Consider the following 17,855-nt stretch of genomic DNA (forward strand, 5'->3'; position numbering starts at 1 on the left):
TTAGTACGTAATTCTCCCCTCCTTGTTTCAATGGATGACATTTTATGGACATGTTTTTGTTGTATCTTTATATTGACTATGAGTATAGTCACTATATAGGGCTATTGTTTTTAAACAAATGCAAAAAAAAAAAATGCACGTTAATAACATGGTATCATTTGTCTTGTCTTACAAAAAGAAAAATGGATAATATATCACCTGCTTGACACTCATGAGAAACCAGTTTACAGGCACAGCGTGTGGATCAGTCTCTACTTGGAGAGAAGCATGAACACGAACAGTTTTCTGGATAATCTTTTTTTTAGCTCAAATGCAGCCAGGAAACATCAGAAAAAAACCATCATGTTCAGAAACTTTCTAGCTAAAATCATTAATTTCACCACAATTTTTTTTTTTGCCTTTTTTTCCCCAATTTTTTCTACAAAAAACGGCAATGCATCTTAATCTGGATGGATGGATGGATATATTGAACAGATGGATGTAATAATTAAGCATTGCAGCAGTTTTGTCATTACAAAAAGTTTGCTGATGCAGCTTGTTTTGGTCTTTGTCTTAACAGATGATCCCTATTGGACATTCAGTTAAGACAGTAAATCTGCCTGACTTTAACTAGCCAGCAAACATTAGTGTGAGCACTAAAAGTGAAAACCGTTAAGTTTTATAGGTGTTACATTTTCCCTACAAATAAAGCAGGGGGAAGTTGAGAACAACCTCTTAAAAAAAAAAAAAGTTAGCACATTTTTTTGTGAAGGTCTCGTAACTTATAACAACTCTCTCTGTGTGGCTTCTCCTTAATGTCCGGTGAGAATAAACCAGATCAGACTTGCTGTGGCCCTTTTCCTGTATTTTTAGCTTCTGCACGTACCGACGCTGTCAGGGAGACGGCAAAGACTCCCAAAGCTTCAGCTGAATGAAAAGAAAAATTCACGTGTTTAATCTATTCCTTTTCTTGTTGAGATTTAAATTGGTATGTAGTTGCATCATTATTGTTTGATGAACACAGATTTTACAGTACACACTGGAAGAAGAAAAAATTAATCTCCCTCTTCTTTTTAACTAAATTCATTCTGAGGCTCCAATTATTTCTTATTATCTGGTATTATTTTAATAAAGCAGCCTTCTTGTTCTGTAGTTTTTGATGCCGTGCAACACTTTCATCTGCTCTCCGTCTTCAAAGCAAAACGTAAAATGAAGAGACTTATTCTGGCCTTGCTTGTGATAAATCAATCATTCTGCCATGTTGCAGAGCTACTCTCTTGTTTCTGACTATTAGCTGGCATCAAAGCTCAATTTTAAAAAGCACTTGAGCTGTTCTATTGCTTTGACATCCACAAGTGCCATTGTCTACATTTACCAAATACAAACACCTTTGTTCATCTTGCTCAGATTGTGATTTTTATTTGTTTTTATTTTTATTAGCACAATAGTTGGCCCTTCTTGTGTTCTAGGCTGTGCGAGCACCCCCCCCCCTTCCCCCACCTCTTCCCTACTTTCTCTTGGCCTGTCTTATGGTGTGTAAGCACAAGCCAATCCCTCTGAGATGCTTTTCTCAGCTGCATTTCCAGGTCCCAGCATGAGACGCCCGCCTTTGGTGGTGAGCCATGTGCAAAGCCGCGTTTAGTAACTTGATCAAGGCGCCGAGGTACAGTCCTCTGAAGCAAAGAGCATTAGAGGCGTGAAGGAACGACTCTGGCAAGGCAACAGCTTTGATATGTAAAAACCTGCATCTGTTGGCTGGCAGCGGCGACGCCAGGAGGAGAGGTATGGGGGAAAGGAAGGCGCCTGCCTTTAGAGGCTTCGCTCTAATAGAATTGCCAAAGCCAAATCCCAAGCTGTGACACCCTAATGTTCTTAGTCAAACTGCCTTGGCATGGTCCAGGGGCTTGAAAGAGGGAGTGAATCCGCAGATAGAGAGCGGGGAAAGAGGTATGGAGAAGTCGTCTGTCCTAGATAGTGATGTCTGTCAGGGCGTGATCAACTTCTGCCTCAGCCGAGATGCAGAGAAATCTTTCAGCCAGGCGTCCCTTTCTGTTCCCCTCCGCATCCTTCGTGACACCTGCCCGATTCAACCAAGCGACTGTCCCCTTGAGCAACTGCCTCGCCTCCTGACATGCATCAAGCAGACACACAGGGACACTGTGGGAAAAAAAGTAATGAGCAGCAGTACAAGATTATTGTGTTTAATTAATTTTCCTTTTTGCATCAAGAGGGGCTGCATCGCTGGCCCCTGAGAGTCACTGTTACTCCAACACATTAACTTACCGCCAACCCAAGTTAGCGAATTAATCTTTTTCACTGCAGCAGGTCTCATTCAGAGTATGTAGATATAAAATTGTAAAAAAAAAAATTTCTTGTTTTGGTGGTAATTGCACTGATGAGCCACTGCAAGTAAACAGCCTAAGTGGTCAAGAATAAGTTTGTATCCTGTAAACATAAGCTTGAATTAGGCAGAGGAACTAATTCCTCACTTGGTCATTTGTGCTAAAACTATTAAGTTAATCACCAGACCTCTCTCCCAGTAATAATAACATAATTACATTTCCTACCGTTAGATTTTAGTTATGAGGTACCACTACGTTCTAAAAGCAGTACAATAATAACGGTGCTCAGGTTCATTGTGAGCAGCTACAGCAGCGAGGGAAGGAGAGAAGGACAACGCGCTGATGCAGAGTCGTGTTTTCATGCATTATTCAACACAGGAACTCATTATAACACACTTGAATTAGGGTTATTGTTTTATATTCTGTATATATCTGGTGACTTCTTAACGAAGGTATTTCATCCCCTATACTGAGCTGTTGGACAACAAGTTAATCTCTCACAAAAAGGTTGTTGTTTCCATCTAAAAAAAAACAAAAGTCCTTGTTTTTCTGTCTTCCACCCACATAGAGTAAAGCTGCTCCAGCTCTATGAAAAACGTACGTAAGTTGGAGTGTTTTTGTGAATGCTCCGTTGTTCTGACACACAATGTACAGGGTCAAACCAATTTCACACAGGCCATGCGATGCTCAGGCTTTTAGTGCTTCCCTAATTTATTGGCACATTTTGTAAATCTGTTTAGAGCTTTATGAGTATAAGCTTACCCGAAGAAATTGAGGAATCTCACCTTTATTTTGTATATATTAAGAATACATTACAGAGAACATATAAAGTCACCCAAAGTCACAGAACACCAAATGAAATACAGTGAGTAAAATAACTATTAAAAAAAACAACTTATTGTCAATAAACGTGTTTCTAAGTTATTTCTAATTGCACTTAATTACCTCCTTGGCATCTCAGACAGGTTTAACAAAGATTAAGTCATTTGCATTCATTTGATTCAAGTTGCACTCAAAGACTGCAGACCCCCTCATTTACGTGCTAGAAAGTCCAAGAAATCAAAGCAATTTTTTTCTCAAATGACATGGGGGGAAAAAATGCACTTACAGAAATGTAGGAACTTTTTGAATATTTCAGTACATTGCTCATCCGTTTTTCCATACAAACTGTCTTCAAATCTTGATGTTGGTCCTTTCTGTGCTGCCTGATTTTCTTGTTTTTGCCATAAATTGTCAATTGGACTTAGTTCAACTGATAGCACTTTTACGTTGTTTCTTTTTTTCCTTCTGAAACAAATGAAGTGCTTTTTTGCTTTTTAGGTCAGTGCTTACATTTCTACTGATCAGAAAAAAATAGTTTCAGGATGAAGTTTATGTCACATGTGTATCAGTTTGTGTGCTTAAGCAAAGTGTGAATAAGCTCTTTGTCACCGGGTGAAGTTTGTCCACTGAACCCAGTTACTCACTAATCGAACATCACAAAATAGGCTTCAGAAAAGACGAAAACCACAAACTTAAATTTGTCAGAAAATAGAAATATTACTCGTGAAGGCTTTTATGTCAGTTCATCACTTTCAGATGTCACAGTGAAACATACAAAAACAATGACAGTCATTTCTGAATAACAATTAACTTTCTCATTTCACACTGTGGCTATTAATTTGAAATTATAATTTGAAAGTTGATTGTAGATTATTGTTTAAAACGTTAAAGGATGAACACGTCCTTCTCCCTACAGGATGCAGCGTCACTTTTATAGCCACTCAAAACCAATTTAAAATATGCCTGCAAAGTCAGTAACTTGTATTATTTTTGCAAATCAAATTGCCGTCATCCATATGTCACAAGCATTACAATATTCAAGAATCGCAGTATTGTATTTATTTTGATACAATTTATTCATTCTGTGTCCAGGGAGCATTTAGTTGTTTGCACTGCCCTTCTATTTCAGCCTTATTGTAAATGTAGGCTTTTATGTGCAATAAAAGAAAAGGAGCCACTGGGTCCATTTCAGTGGCAGCGAGCGAACTGCTCTTAGTGCTTTTATTCTTAATATTATAAAGTGAATATTGGTGCTAAAAGCTCATGTTGCGTTGAATGGCTATAGAGTTTATTTGCAATAAATATATATATTTTCTTTTAAATTTCCTCTCTTGCCAAGTCCATCCATAGAGCATTTGTTTTAAAATGTTTTTAGTCCTTTAGTAAGTTAATGCAAAACATGTTCAAGTCCTTTATAATGCAAGGAGTTTATTATGTGAACAACTGAGAACACATTTGTGTTATCAGGTTGCAAAAGGTCAAAATGGATTGCATAAAGGTGTCAATAAGGACAAGGGTAAAAAAAAAAAAAAAAGAAAAACATTATTTAAATAGACTTTATTGAGAAATGCATTGGGTCATCACATATAATGACTTAATGACGGTGTTCTCGCTCTCTTTCATAGCCTGAGGTGAATAAAATCCAACGCGGAGGCCTGCAGACTGCTTCTGCAAACATTTGTGAAAGAATGGGTGGCTCATGATGGTGTAATAAGTCCAGTTGTGAAATAGGTAAAGGATAAATACTTTATGCTGAATGTTCCTGTCACATTTTTATGGCATTATAAAAACACGGAGATGGTTGAGAATGATAACAATTCAACAATAGACACGGTTCCATTACCAATATTGTCAACATTCAAATTATTGTCAATAGTCAAAAAAAAAACACTGATATTTCATCGATATAAAATCATAAGCTCTTACAATCAGCAAGCACTTTTAACCTGAAACCTCCATTTGTTTCCTAGGAAGCTAAGAGGAAAAGGGATTTCCTTTTCAGCTTCACAGTTTGCCCAGGCATTCATCCTAATAACAAGAGAATGCCTTAAACAGAATAAAATAAAGGTTTTGAAAAGGCATATTTGGAAATCCAAACTAAATCTGTTGGGGGCGGCCGACTGGTGGAGTGGCTAATTATTGTTTTAAAGTGAAGATGTGGCGTGCTGGTTTACCTACTGATTGTTGTTATTTAATCACTAGTGCTTCAACATAGTGTGAGATCCATGGTGTGCTCTCTCAGTGACCATGTTATTATTCCTATTCATTTCCTCCGTCACAGATTTGTTTGTCTTTTAACAGAATTTTACAGGATGTACATCACATTAAAAGTGAAAAAAAAGTTTGTGATTTTTTTTATTTATTAATTTTTTTGCTTTTGTTTATTCTATGGGGGGAAAAAGTAATTTCAACAGGAGTGTGTTTTCTTATTCAAACTATGTTTACCTTCTTGCACAAACTTCAAGTGACTCCTTAGCACAGCCTGTTCCTGTAGTTCTGCCCCTGATTCTCCAGATATATTAAACCGAGTTTCAGTGAAGGTGTTTAAAATTTGCGAAAGTTGGTTAGAACTGGAACTCCGTCCTTTTAAAGTTATAAACTGGCTTGTGGAAAGGCAGGTGCGTGCAAAAATATCCTCAGCTTCCTGTATATGTAAGAAACATTTGTGTATTTCCCTAAAGTTCATTCATATCTCTTCAGGCAAACTGTAGATGTCGGCCCATATGGGCCGAGGGGAGAAAAGGCCTCTGTGCTCCCCTAAAGGTTGTTTTTCTCGACATTAGTGTCAAGCCATCCACCGGTGACTGATGACAGATTACATTTCAGGAGGCACTCGGGCTTTTCCCCAGCCTGTGGATTACAGCAACTCTGAGCTCACAGTGGCCGCTACGCTAACCACTGCAAGCATTGCTCAGGGAATATCACTCAGGACCTTCCTGCTCCTTTCTTCATACGTTGCCTCGGCAGCTGCTTTACAGGAAATGCACCGGGGGAGAGATGAGGCTTGTCCCCTTGTTTAAAAGGATGTTTTCATTATATAAGAGATTTTTTTATTATTATTATTATTTGTCTTTCTTTGTAAATTGAAATGTACTCATCGCAGTTTGATCCAGTGCCATTCACGGAGGCTGTGGAGCTAGCTGTTATTCGCCGCCGTCCTAAAGAGTCCTACAATATTAATGTGATAAGTAGACTTCCAGGCGCTCCTTTTGGCATCAGAGATAAGCCTTTGGGTTGTGGTAAAAGCCGAGGCTGTGTTCTTTTGAAAGAGGAGGAACTGATTGCTGTTTCACTTAGCAGAGATAAAAAAATAAAATAAATTAACTCCCCACCTTTTCGAATAGAATCAGGAGGTGAAAGAGTTTTTGTGTGTGTGTGCGTGTGTGTGTGCGTGCGTGCGTGTGCGCGTGTGTGTGTGCGTGTGTGTGTGTGTGTGTGTGTGTGCGTGTGTGTGCGTGTGTGTGTGTCTTCTCAGAAGGTTTATGTTTGCTTTTACTTTGACCCCCACTGTTACAATTTATCATTTTCCCCATTTCGGCCAGTCATGATATGATCTAATGGCGTGCCATTAATCATAACAGTGCCTCAGTGAACTGTAGGATGTTGCGACTTGAAGGATAATTAGCATCGAGGGCAAGGATATAAAACCCCACTCTGTTCTGTTACTGCATGTCAGCGTGTTGTTTTGCATTCAGCATAATGCTCACAGCCCACGTACCCCTGTGCACCTTTCTGGCCTTGTGGATCTGTCCTTCTCTACTGCCAGGGGTGAGGTTAACTTATTTATGTGCAAATAAAAAACAAAACAAAAAAACAGGCAGCTGTTGCTAAAACACAGCAAAGAAAATCAACATAACATTTTTTTTTTTTTTTTTTTCCTTAATTTCTGATTAGGCTTAGGGATAATGACGTTAATAGTGTTATCAAATTTAATGCCATACATTTTCATACTTCCCTCACGGCTCCACATCCTATCAAGTTTGGAAGGCTCAGTAAACAGATCATATTACCGAGTGTGAATAACGTAGAAGATTATGTTGGAGATAACAGTTTCAATCAGGTAATCGGTGATCTGTAACAGATTACATTCTGAAAAATGAAACACCATCCCCAACCTTTTCTGAAGCTGGCGTCTCTCCCGCACTCTGTCAGAAATTATGCAAATCTGAGGCAATCAAGGGGTTCCGTGTCATTCTGTCGCGTCTCCGCCGCGTTCATTCACCGTCGTTTTCCAAGCCCCGTCGTGACTTCCGTCGAGCTCCCACCCGAGCCAGTCAACGGTAAAAGACGCCTGAAACGGGGGGAATTATTCATAGCCGTTCCGCTGCTCGCACACACAGACGCCTAAACACAGTTAATCTACAGGCGAACGTATTGTCTCATGCAAACTAAACGGGCTGGAATGTTTGCTTCAAACATGGCGAAATTTCCCCGAAACTCAGCCCTGGTTTCATCAAGGCCGTTCAACTGGTTGAATAATTCACCAGCAGGTTTTCTGTGTCGGGGGGTTAGGGGAGGAAAGAGAGGTGAAGGCTGTCAGATACTCAAACAAGTTATTAATTTTCCATTTTCAAAGCTCGAAGTGCACTTCATCATCCTGTTACCCGTTTTCCGCGAAGCGAAACTGATTTCTTTTTCAAACGTTCTTGGGGTTTTTGTGCAAATTGATTTCAACGCGGCCGTGCCGCTCCACCCGCAATTGTTTTCACTTTTCATCTGTTTCTGAAATGTATCGATTTTCAGTGGAGATGGGCTGAAGTTTATTTACAATGTGCTTAATGTTCCTCCCCAACCCCGTTTCCTCAAAAGTGAATGCGCTTCGGCAGTTTGTCTTGCAAAAGTCTGTGTTAATTTCACTGCGCTGCCTTCCAACAGTATTCATAGTTCTTTAATTCTTCACAATTTTTCTTGTTTCAACATCAAACTTTAGTGTATTTTATGAGGATGTAATGTGATGAATTAAAAAAGAAAACAGGACCAGAGAGAAACGAAATGCGTAGCTGGAAATTTGAAAAATTGTGAGCACTTGCAAAATAATGGATTTCATTCCATACAGTTACTTTTTTTTTTCTAACTCTTGATGGTTTATTCCCTTCAATTTCTTTACCTGTAAATATTTTTACATTATAACGTTAAAGTGGAAATTTGTGTGAAATGACTCTGTGTCCTTATCTGTAAAATATTCTTTCCCCTGTTCAATTGAACCGACTTGTTCTACCTCATCCATACTTTCCATTCATTCCTTTCTTTTTGTTTTTGTCCCTTTCAAAAACAAAAGATTGAGTTTGTTTTTTTCCTCCCTCTCTTGCCATTCAGACCCTCCCACAGTGGAGCCTGTGCACATGGAGGTCCGTCAGGGCCTGGGGCGGCCGGTGGTGATGACCTGCAGGGTGCTGCGAGCCCACCCCTCTCGGGTGTTGCGGTTCGAGTGGCTTCTCTCAAACCGCCTGCTCCACGCCGGCGCCTTTGACCCACACAAAGACGAGACCGAGTACACGATCCGCAGCCTGAACCGTGAAGGCTGGGGGGAGTACACGTGCAACGTCATCAATGAGGCCGGAGCAGGCAAATGCACGTTCCAGGTGACAGGTGAGGAGGCGATGTCTTTTAAGATTTACTCTTTTTTTTTTTTTTTTTCATTTCTCACTGATTGAACCAACTGTTCTGTCTGTCCTTCAACTTTACGCTTTTCTTCCTTTTATACTGATAGAGGGGGGGTCTATACACTTTTTGACACACCGATTTTCTTTTCATGCTGGGCTAATTAAACATTTCAACAGTTTTCCTTTGAACTACAGAATCCTTCATCAGTTAGATATCCTGCTTTCCAGTCAGTTTCTGTCATTTCCTACTATTTGTGTGGTGATTTGAGTTCTGTACAAGTTTTCTAGTTTATTTTGTCCCTCTGTCGTCTTGCTTTTACCCCCTGATTCTCCCCAGCTGTCCCTTGTTGCCCTGATTAGTCCCTGGTGTATTTAACCTCACCTGTGTCCCCTGCTCCCTGGCGGGTCCTTGTCTGTCGTCTTTGTCGTTCCTGTCCGAGTCACGTTCCCGTGTCTATCAGAGTTTGTGCTCGTTGTGTCACCGTTCACCTGTGCTTCCTGGTTTTTGTGATTTTCTACATCATCATTAAACACATAGTTGCACTTCAACCCTGCATCTGACCGCGTCCATCCTCACCGTCTACTACACCCTAATTCATGACAATTTGACCAGTAGGTCCCCAGCAGTATCAGATAATTTGAGGGTCATGTCTACCCGTACGTCTTTTCTTTTCAGCATAGGGTTTCCAAAGAGGCTTAAAATAAAAAATTCTTACAATGTTTTAACAAAAAAACCTACGTTTTCTGTAGAGCTAGATAATTTTTTATATCAGGTTATCTTTGTTGGTATGTTGGAATATGTCAAAAGTAAAGTTTATGTTGTCTTTTGTGCAAAAAACAATATCTATCCATACATCCATCCATCAGTCCGTTCTTTTCGTCCAGTCCATCCATCTATGTTAACATCCGTCAACCTGTCCATCACCCTCCCATGTTGCTGACTGTCCATTGGCCTAGGTCCACCCATCAATTTGTTAATCTGCACAACATTGTTATATCAATTTATCAATCTATCTGTCCAGCCTTACCTCTGTCTATCAGTCCCTAGATCTAGCCGTCTGTCCATCCACCCAAATGTGGACATCCACACATTTTAACGTGGTGATTAAAACAGTCAGATCTGCTATCAGCCTCTGCTCTCCTGCCGTTTTGTACTGTTTCCATTTTTCTAGTTGAGTATTTAATTTTGCTAATCACGTCCTTCTATGCAGCTGTTCCTTCTAGCCTCATTGCTAGACCTGACCTGAGACCTGCAGGTCTACCTTTCTCTTGCCACTTCATGCTGGATCCAGTAAGCTCTAAAATTCATTAGCAGTTTTCCTCGCAGTTTTCATGCCTGTTGGCACAAACGCCATTGTGTTCCAAAAACTGATCTATAGAGGCAAGAAAGTATTTTTGTTATCCTTTCTCCTCTTTACTTAACGGCCAATTTGCTGTTTGAAAGATGTGGTTGTTCACTGCGGTTTAGAGCCTTTATTTAAAGTTACTCCTGCAGGAAATCAGTGTATCAGTGATTTGTTTTTTTGTTTTTTCTGTTTGCAACAGGATACAAAATGTGTCCGGCACATTTTAAATCTTTTGACGTTTCTTACGAATGAACTCGATTCCCAAACTTCTACAGTAGTGGGACTTTGCATCGTTTTTGGTTGCCTTTGCTTACCAAAGCTGACCGATTAGGATTTTTTAATTTTTTTATTTTCTTTGTCCTTGCAATCCACAACAGGTTGCTGGAATTGTGAAGTCACTATTTTTCTTACTTCATACACAATGCGTCCATCTTTGAGTTGGTTGTTGTGACAGGACCAAATGAGTTTGGCCACACAGAGTGACCGCAGGAACTTTGACCAAGGTTTCAATCTCTTAGACCTCCTATTAGAGACAAGAGCTGCAGGGTCACAAGATGAGTATTTGTCACTTTAATCCTTTGCCACCTGCTTTTCTCTTTTTTCTTTTATCATCTTCCTTTCTATCTCTTGGCGTTCTCTAATCTTAAAAATTTCAGCATTTCTGCTGCTTTTCTGACCCTCTTTGTGTTTTCATTTTTTTCTTCATCCTTCTTTCTCCTTTTAAGCTTCTCCTGCAACGTGCTGTGAAGAAAAGAAAGCGGGTCTGTGTTGCATAAATCAGTCATTCCTGGTGAACTAGATAGAGCAGAGAGACAGAAGCAGATAGTTCCCTTCAGACAACTGTCTTTTTTTTTCTTAACTGAGCTCAAGGTTTTCCTGATATTTCTAACCCCTTCTTTCTACTTCCACCCCTTTTATCCTCCTTTCCTCCCACTATGCATTGCTTGATTCCTCCTGCCCAATGCTCCAGATTCCTACCATCTGGTCTCAGTAGCTGCCAAAGGTACAGAGGCTCTTTCAGTAACTCCCTGAGTGCAGGAGCACAGTGCAGAAAATCCACTTTGGTTCCCTCCATCATCTATGAAGTCTGCCATACCCCGTTCCCATAACCCCAGTTCTTAGTCTTGACGATTTTTCAATTTTATCTGAAACTCAATAGCCATGATATCAGCACCACTGTGTGTGTGTGTGTGTGTGCGTGTGTGTGTGTGTGTGTGTGTGTGTGTGTGTGTGGATGTGTGTGTGTGTGTGTGTGTGTGTGCGTGCGTGTGCGTGCGGGTGCGGGTGCGGGTGCGTGCATGGCTGAAATGAATAATATGCTGTAGAGAGATAGAGAGAGTCATTTCTTAGCTGAAGTTCATCAAATATCTTTTATGGTTGATGCAGTTTGGTGAAATATTAGTTTACTCTCTCTACGGAGACCGCCTTAATGGATATTCCCTCACACCTGCATTCCTGACGTTCCTGGGCTGTGCTGATGAGCAGCAAAACATATCAGTCTGGAGTCCTGGCCCGCAGCCATTCAACTTGCGAAGCCACTCATCATACCATGCACAACATATTTCCTTCTGTGCCGACAGACACACACATACACACACCAATGTCAGCAAGTAAGCCAGTCTTGGGCCTACATAAATACTGTCACCCAGAAGAAGCAGATCGTGCCAGGGGAGAGCGTTTGTGCATGTGCATGGATGCCCATGTTCCAAGCTATTGGGACATCTGTGAGTTGGCTGCAAGGGCCAAGTTGGCCATTAAATTGTGCCATGGGAGAGGCCCCTTAGAGGAATGTAATGTGTACCACTGAGCTTTGGCATGAACACGCTGCTGCTGGAACCCTGAGTCTTAGCAAACGCTCTCCTCTGAGGAGTTAGAACGGGCAGAGAATTGCTTCTCCGTCTTTGAATCATCGCGCCGTCGTTTCTTCCGTTTCCATTCCAGTCTGATGCGGCTGATGATTAATGCACGGGTTTCCTGTCCAAAGGCAGCGAATGTTCTCCGAAGCAGCAGCTCTAGATTGAGACGTAGGTTGTGAAACACGCAATGCTTCGACTTTGTTTTACTCACTGGAATAAAAGTCTTACTAAAGCCTGTTCCCAGCAAGGTGAGATATTTTAAAGTTTTAGTGTGAGTTTTCACACTGATCTGTATTGCCAAAAATAACTGTACATAACAGCAACTTAATTTCGTCTCGTTGTTCTGTGAAACTCCTTTCATAGTAGGAGTTTCACTATTGGGAAATAATTTGTTAGCAATTGTATATTACCGTATTTTCCGCACTATAAGGCGCACCGTATTATAAGGCGCACCTTCAATGAATGGCCTATTTTAAAACTTTTGTCATAGTAGGCATTATAAGGCGCATAGAATAGACGCTACAGTAGAGGCTGGAGTTACGTTATGCATCCACTAGATGGAGCTGCACTAAACTGAATGTCAACAGTCCGACTCCGGTTGGCGAGGAGAGCCTTCCGCAACTGGGCCGGGGCGTGGCCGGACGATGGTCACCCTTCTCCTTTTGCGCACGGCATGTTGGTGGAGAACGTGGTGCTAAATGACCTGCAGACGACCTAATTATCAGGTCGGTAGGTAGATAGGTCAGTCAAACTTTATTAACAAACCAGGTTCTGACAACTATCCCAGCATGCACCGTGCTCTTCTTCTTCTACGGGCGAAAATGAAGTCGGCGGCTGCTTACCGTAGTTGCTAGACCTGTTGTGGCTCAAAATTGGTCCATATATAAGGCACACCGGATTATAAGGCGCACTGGATTATAAGGCGCACTGTGGGCTTTTGAGGGAATTGAAGGTTTTTAGGTGCGCCTTATAGTGCAGAAAATACAGTACTTCCTTTTTGCAGTATAGCTTTTCCTTTAACATTTTAGCTAATTTAACTGAAGCTGTTACAATCTTAAACAGAAATTTTTGAAAGATGGTCACTGTACAGAGCTAAATATTGGGTCTGTTTTGAGTGATTCTAAAACGGCTTTCTGTTGTTAACCAGAGATGAATAGATGAATTGCTTGAATAGTTCAGATGTTTTTGTCAATAGAATTTATTTCATTTTATTTTATTTTTTTTAATCTAAATCAGCCCAATGAACTACAAAGTTCACTTGTTATTCAAATGTAGCAGTTGGTAGAGATGAGGTCCCCAGTGTTGCTTTTATGCTGTTTATTTTTGTTTCATAAATGGCATTGACATCACTTTTGTTTATTTGGCTCTCTTTCTTTTTTTTTTTGAGTGTTTTAATAAGACATCCTTGGTCTTTTTGGATCAATTTGTACATTTTATATAATTTTTTTGTCTTTTAAAAAGTGCAGGAAGTACGATTTTTACCTTGAAATCTTTTCATTTAGTTTCTTTAGAAAAGGGATTCTAAAAACTTAATCAACATCAATCTTTATAAAGCTTTGGCGGTTTTACGCAAGTTTTGCTACTGTGTTTAAAACGTGTCGCCAGTTCCCACAGCTTGGATTTTATCCATGCTATAGGTAACCTATGAAAATGTTTTCTGCTACATCCTGTTTTGCTGTATTTCTGCCTTGTTGTTTTTTAATGTTGCATTATATTTTCTGTGCTGCATCTCTGCATTAGTGAAATTATCTCAAGGTTTCTCACACTAGAACAGCCAGATTTCACTAGAAAGAGCAAAAGAAAACTGTACAAATACAAGTTTATGTTTTAGCCTTTTTGTTCATTGAAAAAGTTGATATTCCTTTGCCAAAACAGTAGAATGCAGAGAAGCCATTTCTTTATCATTTTTCTGTTTACCATTGTGTTTTGTTTTGGTTCTGTTGTGCTTCCAAAAGTTAGCACGTCTTCTTCTGAGCGTTGCGGCGCCACGGCTGCAGCTTTCCTGAAGATGAAAACACACATGTAAATTCTCAAAAAGGAAAAAATAAGTCTGCAAATAAGGTCAACTTCTTGCCTGAAGGTTTGTGCTGAGCTGTTATGAATCACTGCATTGGTTATGGTGTTATAAACAGGATTTAAAAAAAAAAAATCAATTAAGCCCTCTGTGCTTTATGTTTGATGTCTCCCACCCAGAGTTGCCCGTTTCAAGCAGCCTAAGTGGGTTAGGTAATGCGCTTTACCACACATAATGCGTGATTAGGAAGTCGGTCCATTTTGCTTTATTATACTTTATATTTGAGCGATTTTCAAAGAACGAGTTCTGACTGTGCGCCAAGAAATTTCTTTTTGATATATATATATATATATATATTTTTTTTTTTTTTTTCCTCTACGCGCCAAGAGGTAAACAAGTAAAGGTTGATATGTAACCCGGTTTGCTGCGAACGTCGGAAACAATATACGTTTGTGCGATAAAAGAACTGATCCACGCCTTCCAGAAGCAGCGTCTCTGTGGGATTCTCTGAGTCTGTTTAATTAACCTTTCTTCACTCTTGCTTCGTGGCAAATTGCGGCATCCTCTTTTCCTTCCCAGCACTATCTGTCACTATCTTCTAGGCAGGCTTATGTAACACTTAGCTGTACAGTGTGCTGTAAACACAGCTGGCTCAATGCAGCAAAACAGAGCTTAGCGAGGTGCAGGCAGTAATTATCCCTGCATTCGTGTTCGTTTTCTTTCTGCGAAACGTGTTTGTTTTCGTTTCAGCACGTGCGCTCTCCTCTGGTTCGTCTCGGCGAGATGCGGAGGCGGCCTGCGCGGCGGCATCATCGTCACTTCCTGTTTGTCAGCTATAGCTTTAGCCAGCAGAGGACCAACGATGACCTTTTGAGGCGTATTTCTCGCTTCGAACGAAACCCATGAAGTATTTGTGTATAAATTACTTTGTTTAATCATCAGCACTGTTTCTTTTGCCAGAGCGTATTTGTTTTCCTCTCTGAGTGATTTTATCAAGATGATGAATGAATGTTATTTTCTTCTGAATCGCTGTTTTTTTCCTCCCCCCGTCTTCTGTTTTTTATTTTTTTTATTTTAAATACCTCTATCCATGTAAAGGCCAAATGATCTGCAACAAGCTGCCCAAAACATCATTAAGCTGATTTATTGTCTAAAATGCAGAACAAAACCCACTGTTTGACTTGTTGGGTTATTAAGAGAATTGATTAAACTATTTAGAGGCTGCAGGAAACATCAAATCTGGCAATTTTCAATAATTACACATGGAGTGTTTGGCTGTTTCAGCTGTATTCAAAGAACTTATGAAATTCAGCATTAAGTGTTAGAAACATGTTGGTGTTGTACAGCTTTGTTCATCTTTGTTTATTTAAGTCTTTAATTCTCTTTTTCTGATATCATAGATTATGACTGAGACATTTGTACACCTAGTTACAACACAATTTTATCTCTATATTTAATATAATATCACACATTCCTCTTTTGAGATGTTATCACAGAACTTACAGTGGATATAAATATAAGTATGCCACACATTAAGTAAGTAAGTCAATAAGAATTGTTTTCATATTGCTCCTTTCAGGACTCAACATGTGTGAAATCTGATCTGATTGAGTTTCAGCTTTGTTGCATAAAGAAATTGCCAAATAAAATTCATGCATGCAAAGAGGGTAGAAACAAACCAGAAGCACTTGCAGCTGTAATTGCAGCTAGAGGTGGTTGCACAAACTATTGAATTTGAATAAATAAGCACAAGGTTTAAGATTTCTTGTTAGCAAGGATTTTTCTAAGCCATGTCTGGTTTTCCTTCCACTTCGTAATTATTGCTTCACTGTTTATCTCAAGCATAGAATCTCAATCAGATGTATTATAGTAGCCTGTAGATGTAATGTGACATTTTAAAACATTTTTTTTTGCAAAGGACTGCATTTCTAGTAAATACTTAACTGAGGAAGACATTTTCTTTTTCCCAGCTGCAGACCTAATAGTTTCTCTTTCAGCCCATTTTGTCTGTATGGACTAAATTTATTTTACATTAGCCTGAGATTGACCAAGTTAGGAGCTGTCCAGTGGTGCAGATTAACTTTTATTCTCATTCTGACAACAAAAAACTAATTGGCTTTGTATCAGTATCATTAGGAAAGAACTTGGAGGCTTTTGTTAAACTTAAGCACTGGCAAAAGACGATTTACACTCTGACTAGATTTTCAGTTTATTACAGGCCTAACACACTAACATTTAAATATTTCCATTAACATAACCTTATATCACCTATTATCCACATAAAGTACTATAAAGATCACCACATGTCTGTGTGAAATCCCTGTGTGGTTTATGTCCTCTAATAATGGCAGCTCAACTGCAGCATGGCCATTAAAATCATCTGCTCTGGGTATTGTCATCCTACAATAAACAAGCCCAGATGACGAGGACAAACACAGCACAGCATGTCATTGAGGTGGATTTCTGTTTTTCCATGGAATGTCGTCCTCTGAGCTCAGCGTACAAGTCAATGTTTTCTTCAGTTGTCAGAAATGAGCTTCAAGGCTGGAAAAATATGGGTTTTTTAAATTATTATTATTGTTTCAATATTGTAGATCTTCACAGTTTCTAACAAAGTAAGCAATGTTACTGATAAGAGCCTGTATACTTTTCTTTTTTTTTAGTCTTGGCAGGGAGTCCACAGTGTACATAAATGTATTACATTGGTTTCACTTTACTGTATTTGTGTGGAGATTCAACAGCATTCATGTGGTGTGTTGTGATGCAAGAAGCAAGTATAAAATGTGTTTAAATTGTGTAGCAAAATGGTTCTCACTTTATTCCCCCCCCAAAAAAATTGTATCACCTCAGGAAATACGGCAGTAGTACGGTGGTACGTTTGATTTTTTTTTTTTTTTTTTTTTCTGTTTCTTGCCTTTTTACATCAAAACAAAATATTTTTATCTGCTGGGTTTTGCTTAATCATGAGTTCCGCTTGTATCTTGATGTTGGAAATTTGTGTTTTAAATGGGAATGTTTTTTGAAAGGGTCCCTTCAAGTCTAAATTTCACGAAACCAGACATAAATAACCCACATGGTTGAAGTTCATACCAACACATCAGATGCGGTCTTGATTTAAGACATATTCTCCACTCTAATTATCTTTAGAGAAGTATGTTTCTAGTAAATATTTGTCTTTCCAAACAACTAGTTATTATTTTCTTGAAAATAACACACAAAGTTTTCTCTGAGTCCACTAAAAGTATCACTTACACCAGTGGTTTCCAAACATTTTCTGGGCCCCCCCTATGGATTACAAATGGCTGTCTGGTTGAACGACGTGTGGGGGGGGGGGGGGGGTCGACTTTTATGGGGGGCAAAATGAATGTACGTAGCTGAACATATAGACAACATCAGTAGCCTACAGGCTACTTGTTAAGCTTAAGGTGCTGTATTGATATTAGCTAGTCATCGTTTAGCTAACATTACCTGCATCCAGCAGCTTTACTCAACTCAGTCGGTTAGTTTGGGGGAAAAACTGTAAAAAGTTCTTTGCGTTTTGCTGGTTTGCTGCCATGATTCTTACACACCTGCGTAGATCTGCACAGCAGCAGCAGGTCTCCTTCGCTGTCGCACAGGTGTAAACCCAGCGTGGGTGTTGTAGCGCTCATGTTGCGTTTAAAGGCGGCTCGGAAAAACAGGTTACCACATGTTAACAACGTATTAAACAGTTTTAACTGCTGATAAAAGTGACAGAGGACACAGATATGGGAAGTGTGGAAGCCCCTACTGTATCAAATTGACATAGGAATAACAGAGTTGTCCTATCTAAGGTAAAAACCCAGCGCATACAGCGTTCAGGTTTGTTTTTTTTTTCATCCAGACGGCTTCCCGCGCCCCCTCCTGCAATGGCA

General features: G+C 39.7%; 1 protein-coding gene and 1 long non-coding RNA gene across 6 annotated transcripts in view; one reads left to right on the forward strand and one right to left on the reverse strand.

Annotated features, from left to right (window-relative positions):
- The window catches only part of LOC103457909 (MAM domain-containing glycosylphosphatidylinositol anchor protein 2), a 198,949-nt gene that overhangs the window by 136,921 nt on the left and 44,173 nt on the right, over positions 1 to 17,855 (forward strand). For all 5 annotated transcript variants that reach the window (XM_081602842.1, XM_081602843.1, XM_008398385.3 and 2 more), the window contains one exon: positions 8,460 to 8,732. In XM_081602842.1, coding sequence (XP_081458968.1) covers positions 8,460 to 8,732 — 273 coding nt within the window. The remainder of the gene's footprint in view (positions 1 to 8,459; positions 8,733 to 17,855) is intronic.
- LOC103457911 (uncharacterized) overlaps positions 13,305 to 17,855 on the reverse strand; it is a 64,271-nt gene continuing 59,720 nt past the window's right edge. The window contains exon 5 of the long non-coding RNA XR_014085697.1: positions 13,305 to 13,950. This is a non-coding gene — a long non-coding RNA (uncharacterized LOC103457911). The remainder of the gene's footprint in view (positions 13,951 to 17,855) is intronic.

Source organism: Poecilia reticulata, chromosome 21 (genome assembly GCF_904066995.2).
Source record: "Poecilia reticulata chromosome 21, P_reticulata-male-v2, whole genome shotgun sequence".
Lineage (NCBI taxonomy): Eukaryota > Metazoa > Chordata > Actinopteri > Cyprinodontiformes > Poeciliidae > Poecilia > Poecilia reticulata.